This window comes from Molothrus ater, chromosome 1 (genome assembly GCF_012460135.2).
Source record: "Molothrus ater isolate BHLD 08-10-18 breed brown headed cowbird chromosome 1, BPBGC_Mater_1.1, whole genome shotgun sequence".
Lineage (NCBI taxonomy): Eukaryota > Metazoa > Chordata > Aves > Passeriformes > Icteridae > Molothrus > Molothrus ater.
In genome coordinates, this window is record NC_050478.2 from 56,816,846 (window position 1) to 56,835,040 (window position 18,195).

The following is an 18,195-nucleotide window of genomic DNA, read 5'->3' on the forward strand; positions in this document are numbered from 1 at the left end:
TGCTGTGCCAGAAAAAGTCACACATCTTGTTTCAAATTACATTTAACAAGATGTTGAAAATATGTCTTCCCCTGAACAAATCAGAACTTCATCAAATCTTTCTTATTTGCCAGCTGTCCTTAAAACCTTCATTGCTGAGAAGTTACTCTTCCACATAAATTATACTCCTCTACTGTCTAGCTGTTTTGTCTTCAGACTCCATGCAGCAGCCTAAAAAAAATATTTGTTTAGGTCCTCGACATAAATAGCATCGACATTTTTTCAGTCCAAACTCACTTACTCACTTCTCCTTGATGCAGTCTTTCACATGAGAGATCTAAAGCATGTGGACATTTTGCATCTAAGTCTCCCTCTTGATAAACAGCTCTCAAGAACCCCAAGGAGAAAGAAACCTTCTGCTCCACAAGGTCCTAGGGTTGAGAAAGACCCTTAGCTAAGGGTCTTTTTCTTAGTTAAGTGGGTTATCCTTTGATGGAGTGCTATGTTCTGATTTGCACTAGATGTTCAAGTCATAATAGAAAAGTCTTGTGTGTTCCCTTTTTTCCAAGAAAAGCAGAAGATTTACTTAGATGCTTAGTAGAGATGCAGTGGAATCCTAGGGGGTTTAGGCATGAATTTTTGCAACCGATTCATTTCTGCAGCTACTGGCAGTATGTCATAGAGAGCACAGGTCCTCAGCCCAGAGTACTTCATAGATATTGCCTTAGAAATAAAAATGAACTTCCATTCAGATAGTCATTTGCAAGAGCTTAGATGGTTTAAGTTCAAATATCCTTCTTACTTGGATTGCATTTTAATTATATGTCAACCAAACATCTAATAGGCTCTTTTAAAACTTACCATGCTGTCATTTGTGGAGTCTTTATAGCCATGAAATACAGAGCCATGTAACAAAAGGGAAGTACTGTAATATAACACAAGATCACATGTATGCACACAGAAATACATAAGCCTAAGATGTGTCCTGGCCCTGAAGCCAGGGAAATACCTTACCATGGTTGCTCCCTTAGCCATGGCCGTGTGCTGCCAGTGAAGGTGTCAGTGACACCAGAAGGCAGGTGCCAGGCAGATGCCAGCCTTTGGTGCAAGGTCGGTTGTTGGTCATGGAAGAAGCAGTTTGGAGATTGCAGAAGAGCAAAAAAGCCTTAGTTTTTCTGTTCAGCCTGCAAGGATTCTTTTTCAAATCTACAGGGAAAAATCTCGTGGTTTCTTTCAGCTATGTGAGGAAGATTTGCTACTTAGGAGTACTTCTAGTTGAGACTGTGCTTCGCTGAGGTGTGGTTAAGAACAGACATACAAGCTTTCCTTATCACCTTCTGATGTGATTAAGGGAGACTTGTAATTGTGTCTTGTGCAGTCAGAGAAATGTGCTGAGAAATACAGGTTTTCAGAAGGATCTCTTAGTTAAAGCAGCTTCTAGGTATTCATTATTAGGTCAAAAGAGAGCACTGGGTTGATTTTAAAACTGTGCTGTGCTTGAGTATTCAGAATGATTAAGGAGGAAATTGCAGAGACTTTAAAGAAGAGTGTAACAGTGATAGGTAGGGTCCCTGTGATTACTAAAATGCAATCTGTGAGTGTGCCTGTTGTGTGCTGCTGTTTGTGTGCTGCTGTTCCTTGGGAAGCAATGCCACCTGGAAGGTGCAGTTTATGACTATCTTTCTTGAAACAATTTGTCTTTCTTAAAAATATAAAGAATTTTAAAAGAATCCCCCTTACCACTGTGAAAGTGTAATAAAACAGCATATATTTGCTGGGAGCCTCAAGATGAATCTTGACATTTTGACACATGGACACATTGTAGCATATATTTGCTGGGAGCCTCAAGATGAATCTTGACATTTTGACACATGGACACATTGTAGAAATAGTGAGTCTTTGCTTTTTGACAGTATAGTTCTGCTAAAATTTGTCTTTCTTGCATTTGGAAGCTTGTTTATGCTTTTTATATTAGTTATTTCTCTCCTTCCATGTGCTATTTCTTTGGATGTTTTTTGGTTTGTAGTTTTTGGGGTTTTTTGGGGTTTTTTTGTAAGGCACATAGTTTTGCTCTCTTTGAAATGCTACCTTTTTTTTTAAAATCACAATAGTTTCAGATATAGTTACAGCTCATGATAGGGAGTTCTGAAAGTGAACCTTAGGTTTCAATATAAAGTCATTCAATTCCTTTGAAAATGTACTTTAATATTCTGTTAGTAGAGAGGGGAAAAAAATCCTGATCTTACTACTTCCTCCTAGAATTCATTTGTACCTTTATCATGTCCTTTCATATCTATTCACCTCTAGAGAAAGTTTTTTTAAACCCTTATCTTGCACGCATTCTTTTACCTTGCAAATCACTGAGTCTTTGAGTGCTAGGGAAGAGATTATCTGAATGCATTACTTAAAATCATAAAATATCTTGAGTTGGCAGGGATCCATAGAGATCATCAAATCAAAAGCCCTGCTCCTCTCAGTGCTACCTAAAACTAAACCATATGATAAAGAGTATTGTCCAGATCCATCCTGAAAATGATGGCATGGCTTTTTGTTTTCTTTTTCACAATAGCACTGTTTGGTTTCTTAAAGAAACAATCTTAGGTAATCATATTTCATGTAGGATTTGTGGTCTTCTCAGTAACTTTTGAGTTCTAATGCCAACTTCAATCACTTTGAAGGAATGTGAGCCTCAAAAATATAACCAAAAATGAATGTCATTATATTAGTATCCTTGCAGGAGTGTGACTTCATCCAAGACTGACATCAGAGAATCCACATGGGAAGGTACTGTTACGAATGCCTCAGGGTTCATTAGTATGTCTGGTTAATGAAGTTTTGTAATGTGACTGTCTTTAGGCATTCTGATACAAGCATTTTGGGTAAGCTTGTCGCTGCATGGATTCCCTTGGGACGTAACAGTAACAAGGCATCTTCCTGAACATAGAGTTGGTGAAGTTTCTCATAAGGCCCATGAATAGTTCAACTTGAAAGGATTGATTTCTATTGGATTTTATCTGCTGCTCAGGGTTAGTTTACTTAGTTCTGGCTGTTACTCTGAAGTTTTTTTGGTTTCCTCCCATTAAACAAGAGTAGCTTTGTGCAGTCCCAGATTTGGCCCTGCTGATAGTCATCCTGCATTACATATTATTAATAAATGCTTCAAGCAACTGATCTTTCAATGAGGTCTTCAGATGCCTTGCAATCAACCTTTGATACTATAGCTAGCTTTCAGTTTGTCCTTCTTCACTTTACTTATAGGAGTTACAAATTTTAATGAGACATAATCACTTGCATTATGCTGTCATGGTCAAAGTTCTATTATGTTTTGATGCAGTTTAGACATGTCCCAAATATTTTACTTGTAATATGTCATCTTAATAGAAAAGAGGAGACAATTCTACAACATCCTGAATTTTAATGAAAAAGGTTTGATTTTTAGAGAAGTTTCTATTTTCTTTTATTACTTTTTTCTTTGGTATATTTTTTTCACATGCTTCCTGCATCTAATCTACATGGAGAATTAATTATTTTTCTTTAGAGATTCAGATATTTCCCTTTCAGCATCCATCTTTCTGCATCTTGGGAATTCTAAGACTTTTCATTTACAAGCTGACAAGGATAAAAGAATTTTAGGTGCTTTTCAAAGGACATCACTAGAAGAGAGTTTTAGTATTCTGAATGAAATTTCTTACTTCTTCATGCTACTTTTGGTATCTCATCTGTTAGGTAGACTGAAACTACTTCCTTATTCTTTCCATTTACAGTTGTGTATGCCTCCAGGCTTTGTCAGGCTGAATCTATTTATATTTCTTTCCATTTTAATTTAGTATCCTTCCCTGATTGTCTCCTTAGCATTTAACAATTTTTACTTTGCATATTTCAACATTAGGGAAGTGTCTCTTGCTACCAGTTCAAGCTCAAAGATACTGAACTGAAAAACATTGCTTCTGAGCCTTAGGCAAAGAATCAGTAGATAATATTTTTAATCAGCTTGTGTGATTTTTAACTGTGTCAAGAACAGTTAGTTCTTTGCTGAGCATTCAAGTAGATTTTCCTAGAAGTAATCACTCTAAAAAATTGTTTATATTGCATCTGTAGAATGCTTTTAGTTTATATTAAGATAAATATGATGTATTTTTAAAATACAAAATAAACTAAGTTTTGTGCAGTGTTTAATACGGGAAAATTAGTGCTGAAAAACATAAGTATAAACTTACAGAATGTAACCCTTCTTTGTGAAAATTTCTGGGCACCAGGGGGCAGGATATTTATAAATGCCAATTTTAAGGAGACTTGTCTCCTCAGTTTCCCATGAAAGTCAGCACAAACACAGGATCCCACTGAGGCAGATCACCACATAAGTTTAAATCTAGTTCTGGACAGCCATCTGGAGATGTCTCCTGGAGAGACCTAAGGAAGTAAACTTTCTTAAGGGAAAGTGTTCTCAATCAATATGCCTGTAACTCTATAGGATCAGGGAATAATGATGTGTGCGTGAGTGAAGCTGAAGTGTCTAGGAACAATTTTCAAGGGAAAAAATTAACATTGCACACTTTAAATACAGTAGGAACATACAAATAGGCAAGTACCCCAGAGAGTAGGTCTTGCCTATTTTACAGTTTATTTTAGATAAGAGGATATTGTACTTGGTATGCTAATTCTTTGTCACAATTCTTTTCATAATTTATATGCTTGTAGTAAATTACCAAATTGTTCCTGAGTTTGTATACTGCAAATCTGAAATTTGCATCTTTGTATAGGACTGTATTGGATTGTTCCAATCAGCCTCAGGTGATTGAAGTGTGGGCATATGTACTGCCACTTATTGTTTTGACCTGTTGTGCAGTTAACATAGAGAAAAATATTTCTGGAATCTGGAAAAGAAACCATTTCCTAAAATTTAGAGCTTAATTTTTCAGCATATTTGGTTTAGGCTTGCTTGTCCTGGAATGTATCTTCATCAAAAGACAGAATCTGAAAGGATATTTAATAAAACCTAGGAAGGAGACAAGCATGTGTGTCAGTCATGATTGTATAAAATATTCTTGCTAACATCCCTTTTCATTTCCAAGAAAATAATATATATGATTATTGCATAGGTTTTCACTCTCCAGAACTAAAAACATATTAATATTCTAGTTTTGTAAAATTATAGTCCATGTGAAGTAAGGAAAGAATTTATTGTAAGAATGAAAATGTAAACAAAATTTAGGTCATTTTAGGTCACCATATATAATTGCCAATAAAATTGAGGAAAAGCATTTGAAACTAATGTCATCCTTTTTATAGCTGTCCTGAATAAGTCTACTTTTGTTCATGCATAATGTGGCCCCCATGATGGAAGATAATTTTTAATGACTTCACAAACACATTAGTAAATTAAAAGCTTACAAATGCTCACCTGGGGATGGCCAGCTTTCCCCAGTCAGAACCCATCAAGTAATTTTCTGTGGCACTTCCTATACTTCCTGTACTGCATTTGTTTTCGTATTTTCTGCCACTGTAGAAACTCTTCTTTTTAAGTCTATACTAACCCTTATTGCAATAAGTATGTCTCCATTACTCTGCTAAATTGAACTCTATGGAATATTGCAGTTAGCTCATTCTCAAGGCTTTTCATGTTGGGACTAGCAGATGTAAAAGAACTAATGTTGGTTACAAAGCTACTATTTGCAGGATTTATTCAATTAAAAGGTTATTAAAATAGTTGTTTCAGTTTTTAAACATACACTTCAAAACTTGAGGGAAAAATGGTAAAATATGTTTGTAGTAATTTACAGGGTTCAATGGAATTTTCTAATAGGCTGGACAACTTTCATAAGTATATTATCACTATTGGCACACTGCAACATAATAGAGCATGTGGTAATGTCCTTGTCACTTCATTACACTTAGGATTTGACTATGAAGTTTATGTGAGAAGATGGCTTCAATAATCTCTCACATTGTGGACCACATTCAGTATAATTATTAAAATAGATTTGGATGCTACTCAGGGAAACCATGCTGCTAGATCTCTTTTGTTTTACTGACAAAAAGAAAATATTATAATTGAAATTGTCTGTAATTAATGAAAATTGCAGATGGTAACTGCAGATGAGTAAACTGCATCCAGCTCAGGGCTCTCAGGACGAGAGACCAGGATCTCTTAGAGTGGGTCCAGAAGACAGTAACAAAAATGATCAGAGGGCTGGAACATCTCTCCTGTGAAGAAAGACTGGGAGCATTGCCTGGAGAAGAAGGCTTCTGGGAGATCTTAATATAAAGTCAGCAAGGACTATATCAGGGTCTGTAGGACAAAGGGGCAAAAAGTTTTAAACTAAAAGTTTCAAAGGGGTAGAGTTCTAAAGAGTTTTTCATGTCAATCTAAAACCATGTTTTCCTCTTTTTCTGCACCTAGCTGTGTCTTTTGAGAATACTGCTACAGTCTAGAAGACATTCACTTGGTTGTAATTTCCATGGAATTCTTTCGGTTTTGTTTTTCTCTAAAGCTCTTTGATACAAAAAACTGTTACAGCTGTGGGAAAAAAATAAAAATATTTTTTTATGTTTCACTTTAGAAGAGAATGAAATACATTAAGAAAGTGCAAATGACAAAAACTGTAAAGTGATTACTTACAAAGAATCTCTTCCTGTCATCATGCACTGAACTTAATAACTTGGTACAGCATTGCTTAGTTACATTATATAGCCTTCCAACTAACACCATCCAATTCATTGCCATTTCTTTTGAGACATTGTAAGAGGGGGATTTGTCCTTCACAATTTCCATAACAGCCAAACACTCTACTGTGTTGTCCCAAAGGCACTTGGAGAAGTAAGACAATCACTATATCTCTGCTTAAAGGAAGGAGTGGAGTAGTAATGCCAGAAATAGTTATCAACACCCAGGTATCTTCTACCAGTCTCTATTCAAATCTTTTGGAAGGGAGGAGCTCAAAACTGGTATCTGGCTGAGCCACTTTGGTTAGTACTGCCAAGAATGAATGTTAAAATTTGCCTTTATTCCATATGCTGTGTATATATGCAAGATCATATAGGTAAACTTGCAGAACTGTGTGTCTGCATGTCATACATGCACATCTTCACATATGTATTGATGGATGCATATATCTGCACTGTATGATAGCTAACATATAGGCTTTTATGATTTTTGTTCCAACCTAATAAACAACTGTAATGGAATTGAATACAGACATAATTTCATCTTCAGAGGATGTAGCAGAAGATACCATCCTTTCTGCAAGTCTTTTGCGTGTGCACACACATCTGTGGTAAATGATAATTTCTAAAGTGATTCAAAGCTTTCTAATCCAATTTTCTAGTGAGATTAATAGCATTTTGGCAGAAAGTGCTATAAATATTAAATATGCTGCACATGTTATAACATTGCAAATAAAATGCAGTGGTAACAGTGGTAAATCCTATTTTGTCCTCTCTCAAGACCTCTTTGGAAGCAGAATGAAATTCTAGGTTTGTGAAGAGAGATAAATAAGGAATGCATTTTTCATCATTCTTTTTTGCCTTCAGGGAGTTTTAGATATGCTTTGAGTATTTTCCCCCAGTAGTCATTTTATACAGTAGTAACTAAGAAAGGTCTGTAACTGTCATGCGGTTAGCCTGGATTATTGAGTTATGTCTTGGGTCTCTGAGGATAAGAGGGACAGCTGGTATAAATGCATGTAGTTCCCCTGAAACAGGTAATGCCATGTTGATTAATATGGATTGAAAATTTGATCCCCTGTGCCTACCTGATAAAGACAATTCAGACGATTCCTCCTACAAAGGAAGCTTTTGGAACAGGGATTTCTGAATGAAAGTGACTGATAATCCAAGAAGAAAGAAATAGAGAAGACAAATACAAAGGGAAAAAGCCCCACAAATACTTCCATGAAGGCTCCTTTCCTGAGGGTCACGGATATTCCTTTTGTCTCATTGAACTTCTGTAAGGGAAGGTGACCATGCCTCTCTGTGGCGCTGCCTGGCCCCACTGAAGTTCTTGACATCAGAACTAAAAGACTCATCTGTGTTCCTTCTTCAGCCCTCATATCTCACCATTTTGCCCCGAGTTTTCTACTTCAGTGAAAACTGAGGCATCAGAAATTTGCATTTAATGGTTTCCCCCTATTGGGATTCTTTTCAACATGTGAAGAAAATATTGGAAAATAAGCAAATTTTTTTTCAGGGAGTAGGACAATGTTTTTCTCCCCACAGAGGCATGCTGGGGTTTTAAGCTCCAGAACTGTTTCCTGTGCTGCCAGTGCATACATCTCATTCCACTTTTCTGCTGCATGTAGAGTTGCTCCTGTACTAATTTGCAGCTATGCCTAATCAATATCCAGAGATCTCACCATAGCTGAAGTCTGACATATAGTGAGGATGTCAAAGCCTTCCCTGAAACCATAAAGCCATCTGTAAGTCCAGGCCTAATAAATCTCCTCCCTTTTTCCTCATTTAAATGGGGAACATAAACATGGCTTTGGTTTCCCATTTCCCTTTTTTTTTCTTTAAGACTAACTAACTTTACAGTCACTAAGCGTTGTAAGTAGCGACCAAACTCCTGTTCCCATTTATGTAGGCTAAGCAAAACAAAATATTTCTATTTCTGAAGTCCATAGCATTATGAGGAATTGCAAGTCCAGTAGGGTTCTGAGTTGGAGGAAATGGGAAACACTACTTATGCATCTCTTTTATGCATGCCTTTTTTTAGGCCTTATTAACCCTTTCTCTTACTCTACAAAGCATGAGCAAATCCACATTGGCTGGATATGGTAAAGAAACTTTTTGAACCTTAGATGGTGCAGTTTTTATTAAGAGTGGCAAAAAAAGTCTTTCTAATTTATGGATAATTAAAGTCATGCCTGCTCATAGATTGTGATTCCAGGAGGTTAGGACAATAAAAGTCTGAAAAGCATACTTGCAGATCAGGTTGCTTTCAGACTTGCAGACAAGAAATGGATGAATATAATAAGCAGTAAATATATTACAATTAAGTTACACAGGATCAGTCTCAGCCTTGGCACAATTCCACTGCAGTTAATGGAGTTACAAGACAGAGTTCAATGTTTACCCCTTTAAAATCTTGTGTTTTAAAATTGTAGTCTATCTGACCTTCCTCTTTGGCTAACTCTTAGAGGTACCACATACCATGATGACACTTGACTATGTACAAATACATAGATTGTTGCAATGACAGAAGGAAGACCAGGGATTCATTCCAGCATTAGCGTCTGCCATCTCCAAAATAAATAAAAGCTTTAAAGAAACTCTTCTCCTACCAGACAGAGTTACAACAAACAAAAATTGACCCTGATTTTGAATCTATTCACATAGCAATTACTTACTCAGATAGTCTATTAATAAAAACAAAGTTCCAGCAGTGATAATAAGGATTGTTGCAATCTGACACGTGAGAAAGATCCTCCTTTAAAAGACTTTGCACTTATTCAATACAATCTCTTTGTTCTAGAGAACATCTGACTGTCATTCTTATGGGTTTTGCTGAGAGAAGTCTAACACCTTCTTTATAATTTCTTTGAGACAACACATATAAATGTATATATATTTATGCATAAGCTTTTTTTACAAACTGTAAAATCTTTTCCCTTTTTATTAAAAAATATTCTTATCCAGGGTATATCGAAGATTTGTCATGTATGGTACAAGAATGTGAAGGTAATGTTCTGAATTTTCAGTTTTTCAGTCTGAGTTGACAGACTTCACTCTTTAGGCAAAATGTATTAAATAAAGAACTACAACAACAACAGAACCTCAGAGTTGTTTGCAACAAAGCAGCTCCCTCCCCCCTTCCTGGTGTTACTTAACAGATATATAGAATAATCTGCTTTATGAAGTGCTTTCCTGAAAGTGTGAAGAAAGCTCTTAGTAACTTCAAAGTCCTCTGCTTTCTGCATTGGGCTTCCAACCACACACTGCCTGACCCTGTGACTGACAGTTGTGCCTGTGGCACCACAGGTGGCCAAGCTGCCTGCCTAATGCAGTGCTGGCAATCTCTAATGCTTTTTATCATGTCCATAAAACCAAATTACCTATTGTTTCTAAACAGACATTGCTTGTGTCAGTTGTGACTGGAATTAGTAACTATCACACATGAATTCATCAGCATCACAAATGTGAAAAATATTGACAAGAAAAGGATTTTTTTGAAGTTGCTGAGGAAATATAACAAAGACAGTGATGGGGATTTTTTATCAATTTGCATATCAGTCCTTAAAAAGATGGCTTTTTCAGAGCTGCACTGTGGCTCTCTCCTGGAAGTGTACCTCACATGTCAAGAAAAAGAAAACAATTTTTCTAGAGATTACTCTATATTAATTAATAAAGCAGGACAGTGAGGATAATATCTGATAAGGAAAAAACAGGCTAGTGATTTCAAAATCAGCAGGTGATTTTGCCATATGTCTTCCATCAAGATAAATATCTCTCCAGAAAATACTGTTGCACTTATTTACTTCTTCTTTTATCTTTCTCCTGCACAAATAAGAAATTGACTCAGAAAAGTGGTAATGGAGTAAACTCTATTTTGTTTTGGTTTGATTTTTTAATTTTATTTCTTTAATTGTCTACCAGGCTGTTATCAAGTCATTAGAAATGAGCCATTTGTGAGGTAGACACTAATAGGAGAGATTGATTGATTAACATTTATGTGTTGTTCACCCCAGATTACTGAAATGGCTTTTCTGAATAGCTTTCCTAAAGGTCATATAGCCACTGCCTGGCCACAAATCATACATACCAAATTGAAAGATAAAAAGGACCTTATAAAAGATTTTGAAGTATGGGTCAAAACTGAATTTATTTTGGAAAGCAGGCTTCAGCTTGAACTACTGAATATGCTCTAGTGCTTCAAGATCTGCCCAAAATTGAGGAGTGATGGGGGAAGTCTTTTCTTGGCAGTATAATCTAGTGATATCTAGTAAAAAACTTTGTGATTTCCATTACAAAATGTAGTGATTCGTGTCCAAAAACCTTGAATTAAAAGGACTGTTCTGTATCAACGAAGATTTTGAGATCTGCATATTACTTTGTGCACATCAATAATTTTTTACTTATTTACTTTGTGCATTTAGCAAAGGATTTCAAAAAAGTCTGAGTAAAATTGGTGAGACATTTTTGGCTATAGGCTGCAGGAATACTTTTAGGGCCCTGGTGATAGTCCTTCTAAAAGAATTATGCTTGTATTCATTAAAATATATTAGCAATGATAATTAGCGGAATATTTAAAATCCTGATGTACAGAAGAGCAAATGTCAACTTGTTACAACTGGAAAAGCCTACTACTTAAGCATTCCCAAAAAGACAGGTTTCCTCTTTGATTTGAGATCTGAATTTGCAGTTTAATTTATAAAAAGAAATAGACAAACCAACTTTCCCAAACTGTGTCTTCTTCCATGCATGAACAGAGGTAATTCCTATTTATAGTACTTGTTCAATACTGAGTACCACTGTGGAGATGCATGGGAATGCCTTCAGCCAGGAAGTGTGTGTAGCAACAAGCCTCAAATGCTGGTGTATATGGTGATATGTCAGAGTACAGGATCACTGTAGGCATAAGCATTGCTTCTGAGATGGAATGTGGGTAATGATGCGGTCAGCTCAGGAAGACTTAATTCTTGTAGGCACAAGACTGGATGAAAATATATGTCTGCATGAGGAGCTGAATGAATATGATTCTATGATTAAGTTTTTTTTTCCAGAAATTTTAAATTCCATCATCAACACCCTCTCTTTTTTTTCCCTTCCTGTGTTGCTGAAGTCTATATTGCACACTGCTGGGAAAAGAATCAGACTTTTGTGGGTCCACTCCTATCATATTCACAACAGTTAATTTTTCATGGTGCTTACTGGAATAATCCCAGCTTCGTAAGTTGGATTCATTTAATCAGGTTTTTTACTTTTCTGTGCCAAACTCTAAATGGGTAGAATTTGCCATAGTCTATTTTTTTTTGATTTCCATTTGTTTCTGGGCCTACTCTTGTATTAATATTTGGAAAACTTAAGTATAGGAACGTATGAGAGAATAAGTTTAATTACCATCTCGACATGTCTCCTCATAGTTCATTAGTTAAAGATACTGCTCTTTTAAAGGCATTTTTGTTAAGTGCTCTCTGTTTAGAAACTAACTTTCTGCTCAGATGGATGTAGCAATTATCACATGCCATCATTTTTGGGTTTTTTTAATGGGAGAGTTTTTACCAGAGATCTTTGGCTGTAGAAATTAAACTTCATGCAAATAGAAGATAAATTTGATTGTAAAGCAAACTGACTATCTTCTCATCTGCAAGACTGTCATACTGATTATACTGTATTTCAAACTGTGGCTTATGAATAGGTAATGCAAAAATGTATGTACCTTTACAGATAAATAAATAATCTTTCCTGGTGAATTTGAACTGAATTTGAAATACAAGCTTCTCAGAATGCAAGCATTTCCCAATATCCAGCAGTGGTTTGGCCCCAGTCCTTTGGTTTGGGTTCATATAGAAATGAAGTCTCATTGCAAATCTTGAATTTATATTAACCTAGCATAAGGGCAAGGCAATAACATCTGTTCAGAACTATATCTTTAAGCGGTGTTAACCCATGTGTGTTGAACAATACAGGGCTGATGTCCAGTATATATCTGTCTATTTATAAATAAATTAACAAATGCATGTCAGTACACAACAAATGTTGTGTACTGGGAACCGAGATTTCATTAACTGTAAATTACCTCATTTGATCATAAAAAGATTCTCTGAATTATTGCATAGTATTGGAGAAGATTTTTAGCCTGTTAGTATTGAAATATTTATATAAATAGTAAAACTTTTACCATTCTGTTTTTATGAAAGGAAAATCATTGCAGAAGAATAAAAATCCTAGGAGACTGTTACTACTGTGTATCAGGATTGACCCAGCCCAAAACAGATCATGCCCATTGCTGTGTTGAAATGGGACTGGATATGATTGACACTATCACGTAAGTATCATGCATGGTGAACCCAGACAGGAGTGCTGCAACAGCTACTATGTGGTGTTCAGGAAGTGTGCTCTTAGAAAAACATCAATGTCTGTTAGCACTACTCACCTGGCAAGTCACACTCTTGCACTCAGGCCACAGGACCCTGATTTCAGGAATGGACACTCTAGACATTGATTTTCCACTCCATTTAATCACTATAAGTAAGTGTGCGAATTGAGTATGTAGAGGCACATACATGTACTGAATAGGAGGCAAAAAGATAATTAGAGATAAGAAAATATACCCTATTGCCTATTGCCACAATGAAAGGACTCAAATGTGTTGCTTTGCCATGGTAAACACTGCTCATTTTGCACACCGGTATGTAAAGTCAAAACAAGTCCTGATATATGCCCATTGTATATGACTGTGTTTGCAGTCTCAGAATCATAGCCTGTTGATTATTCAATTTCAATGTAATGTTTAAACCTTTCATTTATTCTGCTTTTCAGAAATGTAACGTGAAATTTACTTTGCTGCTCAGACTTTTTTTTATGCTTGAGAGGTCTACATTGATCATTATTTTACCAAGGCAAAAAATATGGATATGAGAGAAGTGTGAATGAGCGTTTAGCAGAAGCTGGAGATCTATTTCATTACGTAGGAGGGAAAGGATAAAGATGGAAAATTTCTTCACTACTGTATTGCCCACTTCTTTTCATTTGCTAAACATACAGAGCATGAAAAGCTGGGTAAATTAATTCATTTTCTCCCTTATTCAATGCAAGTTCATCACATTTGTAAGCATTTTAAAATTGACAAAATGCTTTTTAATCTCTTAATCTAGAATTTCTGATAGTCGATGATAATATAAAATCCAAAAAAAAAAAAATGTGTATTCTTTAGCAGTATATGGATTCTCCATTTATAAGGAAGCACTGACCTTTGGAAACATAATTAGATGTACAGGACTTGTACACATTTTTCAAAAACCTTTTGGTTTGTTTGGGGTTTTTTTAATTCCTGGAAAGAAACAGATGATGCTGTCATTCTCTTTTAAACTAGCATTGATCTTTAATTCATTAGTTGTGCTGTATTTCATGTATACAAATAAGGTATTAGTATAGCTGTTGGAACTTTCCTCTTTAGGATGTTTCAGTTTTACTATTAGAAATGAACATGTTCCCTTTTTAGGGTATATTTTATTGGCTACTGACATGATAATGTAAACTTGGAAAAGGAGTTGAATTAGAAAAGAATGAACTGGGGCTATTCAGTGTGTAGAAGAGAAGGTTCAGAGGAGTTCTTATCAATGCAGACAAATACCTAGAGTGAGGGAGTAAAGAGGACTAAGCCAAACTTTTCTCAGTGACATCCAGCACCAGCACGAGAGGAAATGGGCACAAACCGAAGTGTAAGAAATTAAATTTCATTAGAAGAAAAACTTTTTTTTTTACTGTGCAGGTAGTCAGATACTCGAGAGGTTCCACTGAAAAGTTGTGGCATTTATGCCCTTGGAGAGGTTTAAACCAAGCTGGGCAACAGTTCTGGACACCCTTCAGTAGCTGGCTGTTCTCTGAGCAAGTATGTTGGTCTAGATGATTTCCAGAGCCCCTTGCAGCATCAGCAACTTTGCAATTTTATGTGGATGAGCTGTAGTATGCTATCTAGGCATGTTTAGTCACAGGTTATAGTAGAAGATAACTGGCCATTTCAGATTTAATTTTTTAAAGAATTTATAAATTTTTGGTCCTTTGTGTAGTTAGTTGTCAGAGCATGGAGGAGAGCAAGATGGGCAAGAGGTAAGGTTTCAAGATAATGCCAGATCTACTTAAAGTTGTTTGATGGCTAGGGATATATTCTGCATTCTTTGTGCATAAGCACAATTAGTCTCTTTCCTTCCCAGAAACTGAAGTTAGAAGATAGATTCCCCAGACTAATTTGTTTTACAATGTGTTTAATAAATGAAAAAGAGAAATCAGGAGCTTCTGACAATGAAGTTGGAAAGCATTTTATATTGTATTGGTATGATTATTAAGCTTTGTTTATCAGTTCCATGAGATAGAAAGTCACATGCAGAGGTGGATGCCAGCTGGAAGTCTTTTTAAAGTCCATTCACTTTATCATAAAATTCAGGTCTTGGCATTATAAATTTATGCTTGGAATTAGTCATCCCTAGTGATAAGTTTGTCATGTTATCTGGGATGAATTAATAAATAAATAAAATCACTTGAACTGTGATTCATAGGATGGATCTGTCAAAAGTGTCCATTCCAGAGATATGTACTAACAAGAGATGGGTTCTTTTTCTGGAAAATCAAGGAATAGAAACTTCCATGGCTGACTGTTGGTTCTGTGATGAATGTGTTCACATAAACTGATACATTTCATTCTCTTAATGTTCTGTGTAACTGTTATCCTTCAATATGGTGCTGAATGTGTCATCTGAGAACATAATTTTCAAAGTATCATAAAATAATTATAATTTTCACATTTCATCCACCTTCCTCAAAGTGTTTTCTTGAAGGGAACAGAACCAAAATAATTATGGGAGAAGCTTTTTATTCTTAAAACCTGACAAAACAGGTAGTGTTATATTCTGATTTTATTCCAAAAGAACTTCTGCAACCATTGTGTCAGTGCCTCAGTACAGGCCAGGTTTGTTCTACTTTAGAGTCACTTAAAGTGCCACGGCAATGAGTGAAGTGCTCAATACCACCAATGTTGCTTATACCATAGGAGTTTTGACTGTCATGCTTTTGCTAGTAATATAATTAAAATGATCATATTCATTAGTGCCTCTAATATGTCATGTATTTTTCTAATGTGGCCTATGTCTTCACCTTGGTTATGAACATTGTGTTAGGCCAAGTCTCTCTTCACCTTACTTAAATTGATTGCCACATTTGAAATTTCATTCTCATGTACTACAGTGTTTTACCTTCTAAATAGATATATTTGTTAGCTAACTGCCATGTAGAAAAGTTATGCCCAGCTAACAAAGCTCTTTCCCTCCTTTTCTCCTCCAAAAACTGTCTAGAGTTCTGTTTTAAGCAAGTGTTATGGGGGAAATTTTACACATTCTTCCTAGTTTTGGCTTTCCTTAGACAGCACTTCATCAGTAGACACAAATCGTATTAAACAATTCTTTGGTTCAGTACAGCAACTCCTCTTTGGAGATGAAATGTGGTGAAATGACACACCTATTTACCTGCATTCAGTAATGTTGCAGAGCAAGAGATAATCTGTAATGTTTCCAATTGAAAATAAAGAGAGATTCTGAGTGAGTAGTATGTAAATACTATATTTTGGACTGGATCAAAATACTCAGGTTAACATTCATAAACTCTTCAAAACTTTAATGGAATCTGTCGTCATTCCTGTTGTCACACAGACAGTACATTTTCATGATGCTTCTTCTGTTAACACGTTACTAGGATGCCATTTTAGTACTGACTCAGTGGGAATTGCATCATTAGCTGCATCACTGACTGTGTGTAGTAGCAGGGAGCATGGCACTGCAGGAGCCCATCTGTGGATCACAGCAACTGCTGCTGACTGTTTTAGTCCAACCTACAATACTGTGATGAGGAGGGGAAGGTTACTCTAGAATAACTCTCATCTGATGTTCTGATTGAATGTTGTTGCTGCTTGTGGGCTTTGAAGAGGTCTGAAGGAAACTGAAGTCCATGAACTTTTACTTCTTGAGAACTGGGCAATCCAGTGGGGTTTATCAGCTATTTTCTGTGACACATAGGTGATTTTGTCCTGAATGGGTCATTCCACCTAATGTGAATGACTCCACCAGTCATCATGTAAAATCTCACAGATGGAAGCTGGGCAAATTTGCATCTGGGGAGGTTTTTGCACTGGAAAGGTTGATGCTTGAACTGTCCCCTTTTAATGGGTTTGGCCATTGGCTGACCAAAAGCACCAGGAAAGGGAGAGGAACTATAGAAGCTCCTTTGCATAAGTCCAATGGAAATATCAAGATTTCCTGTGTGATTTTTGTCTGAGGAAATAGACAGAACCATTAACTTCCCTAATGTCAACACTCTTGAAGCTTTTCCCCTGCTCAACCAAAAGTCCAGGGCCTAGAAGTGTTTGAACTGGCAGGAGTGAATTGATGTCAAGTTTTTAGAGAACCAGCAGCTGCATTTTTAAGCTGTCTACCAGTGGTAAAAGCTTCATCAACTTTTGCCAGAGCAAAAGTTGCACCTTTGCCAGAGCAAGCCAGCAGCCCTTCAACAGCCCTGTCTCTCTGTCCTAGTGCTCTGCAGCAGCTGAGCAATACTCTGGGGAAGTCTAGGTAATTGAAGCAAAAATTATATCTATGCCTTTAAGCAGGAAACATTAATTTCTGCTGATATTTTTAGACCTAAGGAAAAGACCTAAGTAATTATAAGAAATGGCATGCAGAGTTTTTTTGTTTCAAACAAAATGCTCAGGAGCACAGGTCTGAAGCTGTTCTGCAGGCAATCTAAATTAATTTCATGCCTTGTAGCAGCACATCAAATACTTGTAGTTAAGGAGGGAACTAAAATTTAAAGGCTTTGTTGGATACTTGAGCTGTCAGGGTAGATGCTTTTCTTGTTAGTCAGTTCCTTAGATTCTGAACACAATTGGTTTAAAAAGAAAATGTCTTTTTGATTTCCATTTGTTTTTGGGCCTACTCTTGTGTTAACATTTGGAAAACTTAAGTATAGGAACTATGAGAGAATAAGTTATAATTAATAATTTATTTGAGAAAGTCCTTTTTCCTGTTCCTAGCTGGTTTGTGAAGTGCTGATATTGTCTCAGAAATGTATTTATAATTTAAAATACCTTACTGGACATTTTTGTGATATTTTATGGTAGAAATGTTGATGCTATTTAGAAACATGGTCATTTTACTGCTCTGAATTTAAATTTGAAGCCTCTTCTTTAAATATTACCTAATATTCCTCATTTCTGATAGTTCAGTGGGGTTTATTTATGGAAATTATCTGCATAAAGAGCACAAAGGTCTACAAGATAAACTCAAAAAATGTAATGAACTTCTCATGAGCTTTTTTTTCCTACTCAAATTTAATGATGAAAGCATCTCTGAAACACATTGTACCTTCTGGGGAAGATGTAGAAATGTATTCTCAGTTTATATTTTTGACTAAGTGACTATTTATGGAAAGTTTTTGCTCAAAACATAAATTTCTTTCAGGTTCTGCTTTATGGTTCATTGGTGCATTATAGAGTTCAGCTTATTGAACAAGGAG

The 18,195-nt window shown here is 35.9% G+C and overlaps 1 protein-coding gene across 2 annotated transcripts in view; it reads left to right on the forward strand.

Moving 5' to 3' along the window:
- ADCY1 (adenylate cyclase 1) overlaps nt 1-18,195 on the forward strand; it is a 161,784-nt gene that overhangs the window by 82,361 nt on the left and 61,228 nt on the right. For both annotated transcript variants that reach the window (XM_036401820.2, XM_036401822.2), the window contains exon 5: nt 12,834-12,961. In XM_036401820.2, the coding sequence (XP_036257713.1) occupies nt 12,834-12,961 (128 nt within the window). The remainder of the gene's footprint in view (nt 1-12,833; nt 12,962-18,195) is intronic.